The sequence below is a fragment of the Rhagoletis pomonella genome, unplaced genomic scaffold (genome assembly GCF_013731165.1).
Source record: "Rhagoletis pomonella isolate Grant_MI unplaced genomic scaffold, Rhpom_1.0 Rhpom_scaffold_01944, whole genome shotgun sequence".
NCBI classification, from domain to species: Eukaryota; Metazoa; Arthropoda; class Insecta; order Diptera; family Tephritidae; genus Rhagoletis; species Rhagoletis pomonella.
The window spans coordinates 1,912-7,569 of NW_023460498.1; the positions used below are offsets into that span (position 1 = coordinate 1,912).

Genomic DNA, 5,658 nt, shown 5'->3' on the forward strand with positions numbered 1-5,658 from the left:
CTCGTAAGTCCCTTTTGGTGGGTGTACTGACAGGTCACTGCCTGATTTGAATTAACGCAGTCAGATTAAACATCACGCCGCACTGTCTTCGTCGCGGCTGCCTGGAGGACGACCTAGGTGGAATCATTCGGATGCTTCCTCTTACACTGCCCATCTTTTGATAGACTGCGCCTTAGGCACCTGGATTAGCACTTTGTAATTGACTCGGAGGAGCTTTCCGGAATTAACATTCGTTCGCGACACGCATCGATTCTTGCTTTAACCTATCAGTCCCAGGCGGCAAACACAAGCGGGAAATACTTGTTGAAATTCACCTAGGAAACTCTTGTACACACGAACCTCTATGTGGCTTGCTAAAATCTTACCTAACCTAAAACAAATTCCTTGCATGTATTGACCAACATGAGTCGAAATTTTCATTTCAGAACTAGTTCTAAAATAATTAAAGGAGCCGGTCATGATCTTAAGTGCATTTTGTCTATCACTACACATATCAGAGCATATTCAAACAAGATCAGAAAAAAAGTGTGTCCATTTTCTTCCATAAAACTAGACTCCGAATTGGTTACGACAGTTTCTTCGCATCGTAGAAATTGGGAAAAAGGTTTCAAATCAATAGGGGGTTGAATGTGACCAGGTGGAATTTTCAGCAGCTACTATCTGAAACCGTTTCCCTGCTAAATCTTACGCCTCTCTCAACAAACAAACCGTGTCTTAGGTTTAACAAGACGTGATGGGCCTAATGACACCCAGAGGCTAATTTTGGTACTGAGGAATAATTTTGGCAAAAGCGTTTACAGACCCATGGTCTGTTTTTATTAACTAAAGTTTAACATCTGTCCGGTGCGGTTTGTTACTTTTCTTCAACTTTCCGGAACATAAAACCCAAAAGTATAGATCCAATGTCTTGTCAAATCACTTTTTCTGATGGACCTTTTTGCTTTCTGGCTTCATTGAAAACCACTTTACCCTCAATCCAATCACAATTTGACTCTTGCTTTAAAATAGGGCTGATGTAATATTGCCTTAAAATTTTTACTTCTCCGTTTTTGTGAAAAAAATTACTCAGTAGTAAAAAATGGCCTTTTATGATATCTACTTCTATTTTACAGCGGCGGTAGGAAGTTCTGGAAGCACTGGAGCTACCCGAGTTGCTGGCGGAAGTCAAACACGTAAGTAGAAGATCATTATCTAATGTTTAATGATTTCAAGCTTTTAACTTGTATACTAAAATAATTTTTTTTTTTAATTTTCTACAGTTAACAGCGGTACGGTTATACAAGGCTCAGGCAATGCAGTTTCCTCACTGGCCAATGTAGCGCCTCAGGTTGGCCTCGATATAGATTTACTAAATGCTGTAACTCAAACGGGCGGCGGCGGCGGTGGTGCTGGATTGCTTGGTGGCTTATTGGGCGGCGGCGCTGCCAATAACCTTGGAGGCCATTTACCTCCAACCCCACGACCAACTCTGCCTCCTACACTTCCTCCATTACCCCCGACACTACGTCCAACTCCACCTCTCACACTTCCTCCGACTGTACCGCCAACTCCCCCTACACTTTTACTAACTTTGCCCCTTTATCCTCCAACTTACCCGACTGCACTAAACGTACCTTATGCCTACCCTCCGCAACCACCATCGCCGTCCTACTTGGCACCACCTTTACCACCACAATTCCCTAAAGCTAACTGCTTTGAAATTACGGATTACGATCTAAATGGGAATAAGGGTCAATCTCGTATAGTGTGTGTTCCACCTCCGTCCCCGCCAACACGTCGTTGTTTCCTCCGCCGTTGCAACAAATGGTCAAATCAAGCAGATACCAGCTGCTGTTTTGAAAACCATCCACATTCGCAACCACATGCACCTATACCCGCACCTGCGCCAGCACCGATTTACGAATCGCCACAACCTGGACAGATAGAGTCACCGATAAATCTAAGATACGATCATTTCTACCCTTAATGTGTTTTGTAACTCTATTCCGTTGAAAATAAACGCCGGTTTTCCTCCGAAAAAGCTCGTTTTATTTTATCAAAAACTCGACTTACATTTTAGCAATTGGCAAAGTATCAATTTCTATTCAATTCTCGACAAGCGACGATAGGAACGTAAGCGTAGTAGTGGCAGATGATGGTATGTTCATCTACTCGGAGGACCTGCTGATGGGTGCGTCTTTTCATCTGCCAAACAACTGCAGCCTCTCTTAAGGTGAGATTCATTTCATCGAGAAGGCAGTTAGACTTCTACCTTATACCAGCTCCGTAGCTTTGAAGCCAATAAATTCCATAATATTTAAATCGGGGAGTTTATAGAAAAGCTTTACCGCATTTGAGCCTAGGCTTTTCTCTCGTCGGTCCGGAACCGGAACCCACTCAAGGAGTTTGGGCTGTCAGAAAGCTCAGTTGCACGTTAGGAAGGTTAATTTGAAGCTTTTATATGTTAGGGTTGAAGCCACCTAATAAGCTCTTAACTTGTGATTTGATACCCAAGGTAGTCTAGTGTCATGAGGAAGAATGCATGATTACTTTCTGTGTCGATTTCCAAATCTGGGAAAAAGCTTCTTCAGCAGTCTAGTACCTTGGGCTCAAATTCATGTGAAATAGGGGGTCAACCGCACAGTGCCATGATTTTTATTTCTATTGTCTTTTTATAGGAACCCTGGTTAAGGAAGTGTGCCTGCTCATTCGCAGAGGATAGTCAACAGTGTATCACAGTAGAAGTATGGCACTCTTCAAACGCTTTCTAATAAGCGGAGAGCCACTTCCAGACTCTTCGCCAAATTTGGCTGTAATCTTCAAAATGAGGAATCAAAGCAGCCAGTGGAGAGGGTCAAGGGCAATTTTGTGACGGACGGAAAGCTGGAACGCCCACCTGACCTCAGACCAGCATCCACTCATAACAGGATACTGATCTCAAGAAGTTAACGGTCAGTGGGCAACACTACTGATACGAGGCTTGTTGGCGCAACGGGTGTACTGAGTTCCTGATAATGTTGTGCTTGACCTAGTCCCAAAAGGCCTTTTCCTTAACAAGTCAGCTATTACTAGCGCATACAAATTACGGGATTTAGAATACTAGAAAGCAGGGCGCATTCCAAAGACTACATAATAACAAGAAATTAGCTTAACTACAAGTACTGAACGAAATTCCGAAACTGCAGTGACTCGATTCAAGAAGAGAATAAATGCTTGCTGGTCGACAGCCATGTTCTTAAAGCGAAGTCTAAGATGGAAGCAGACATTTTCATTGAGCAACTCAATTTCTCGCGTAGAAGGTGAACATTTTTCCGAATTCCAGGCATCGATTCAGGCATACCACTTTTCCTTGTCTAGGTCGCAATCCGTGGAACATTGAAAGACGATTCTAATGGATATTATTGCATACCTAATAGCGACGCCAGTAACAACATGTTGGCGCCAAATATTCATTTACAACGCTTTCTTCATAACAGGTACAACGTGAAACTACTTTGACTTTATTTATATCGCAGTGCCCGTGTGGCAAAAATAAAATCAAGTACGCGCCCCAACCATCAATTACACTGGCATCAGAATACTTGTCGCGCGTATACCTAGATGGAGAAAGCGCCCAAAAGGCGGCAATGAAAAGTGTGACGCACATAAATTATGCGCTCGCATACAAAAAACTTTCGCAGCTATGAAGAAAGATGGTTGCTCCATAAACTATGCGTACATTCTTGAATATCAGCTAATTTTATCGCTTCTTTTCAACAACAGGAATGAAAGTGGAAAATTGTTGCTTTATTTTTCCGCACAACAGCCGCGTTGATGTTTTTATTGCATTCATTACAAATTTCATATTCTCTCCCCGTTAAATTATGTAGTTCAATTACTCAGCTTGGTGGTAATAACATTCGCCACAGTTGAGCGCCAAGTATACAAACAACAGGGAAACAAACAACCAGCGAAAAAAACAAAAAAGCTCCGCTTGTCTGATGCCGTTGGCTACCCAAACTGTCTTTGTTTGCCTCGTCTACTTACCTGCTTCTTTCATGTTCTTCGAGCACGTGTCCTGTATTTTAAAGCAGTTTTGGGGTTTCCTTTAGTCTTCCTATTATTTAGTCATACCGCGCTGGTTTCCTTTATCATTTTCATATCTCCCACCAGCTATCTTTTTCCGTTTTCCTCGTTAATATAAATTTGATGCGCTTTCTATTGCTGTTAACTTTTTCTTTAATTACCTTTGCGTTAATTTTTCATTTCGCTTTGGGTTGAATTTTAAACATCTCATTCTTGTGCGGGTTGGTTTTATTGGATTATCTGCAAATAAATTTGTACACCGGGTTTTACTGTCGAAGTGCGGCTATGAAATATTTAAAACTTATTTGGCAGGCATTTTGTGAGAGGTCAACTCGTTTTACGTAGAAGGTACTTGAGACGCGCAGAGAATTTGTTAGTTAAATTTTAATTTGGTTAGAGTGGTGCTAAGACAATTTGGAAAGGGACAATGAAAATGTACAATGAGCTGATGAAAACACGTTCGTCTTGATGATGAACTCAGTTGCTGTGCTTCAAAAGGCGTTTGCCTTCGCGATAGCAAAAACTCCTGTCGATGCTTAATAAAATTTACGCAAATAAACCGAATTCTGTATTGTGGAAATGAATTCGTTTTCTCGCGGTATGTCTTCTTTTTCTTTAATTAGCACTATAACCGTTTGTCGCTTTGAGCCGAGACAAAAAAGCTTCGCCAGTTGCTTCTATCCTTGCAATTTTACGCGTGTTGTTCATCCATTGGGTCCGTGGGCGCCCTTGCTTTCCTTGTCCACCCATGGGTGCGGAGCTGAAGAACCTTTTCACAGGAGCGTCGTCATCCATGCGCAAAACATGTGCAGGCCAGCGATATTGTTGTATTTTTAGGTCCTTAACTATACCCATTTCTTAAAAACGCTCGTACAGCTCATCATTCCATCTTCTACGGTACTCCTCGTCTACACGAACATAGAATAGTTGTCTCAAAAGCCCCCCAAAGCCTTTGTCAGACATCTTCCATGTTTCTGCGCCATATAAAAGGATGGGCGTGATGAAAAATTGTAGAGCGTGAATTTTGTTCGTCGAGAGAGGGCTCTGCTTTTCAATTGCCTACCGAGCCTAAAGTAGCACCTGTTGGCAGGAGTTAGTCTTCGCTTTATCTCCAGATTGACATTACTGGTGGTGTTTATGGTGAAACCCGGCTAAAAAAGTGCTTCTATATTTCAAAACTATACCTACCTGCTTTTTATGAGTTGCCGCTAGAGGGATTGAGTGTAGCCGTGCAACTGTAGCTCCATACCCAGAAGAACGGCTCACACCCCATTGCAGCCCACGCCGCACACTGTTGCGATTATATGGAGGCAGGTGGAACAAAGTCATTGTGACAGTCGAAAGTCATAAATACAAAATTTCACATCAAAGTGTGAGTACCGGTCCGTATGGTCTTTAAATTAGACGCATGTTTTAGAGAATTTTATTTAGTATTCGAATATGGTATAATTGGATCTTTTCGCGCGACTTTGCAAATATATGTAATTGTCGATTTTCTTAATTTACGAGTTTCAGCTTTTTTTGCATAATTTGCCGAAAAGAGTTTTACGAATTTTAAATTATGTGTAACCTTTGTTTTCTGAGAGTGGAACAAAACAAAAACTAATCAAAATT

The 5,658-nt window shown here is 41.7% G+C and overlaps 1 protein-coding gene across 1 annotated transcript; it reads left to right on the top strand.

The window, feature by feature from the left end:
* Positions 1-1,078: 1,078 nt before the first annotated feature.
* On the top strand, positions 1,079-1,966 carry LOC118752899 (spore coat protein SP85-like). The gene is made up of 2 exons (XM_036487746.1): positions 1,079-1,172; positions 1,260-1,966. Exons 1-2 carry the CDS (start codon positions 1,079-1,081, stop codon positions 1,964-1,966), a joined length of 801 nt encoding a protein of 266 aa, XP_036343639.1.
* Positions 1,967-5,658: the final 3,692 nt, after the last annotated feature.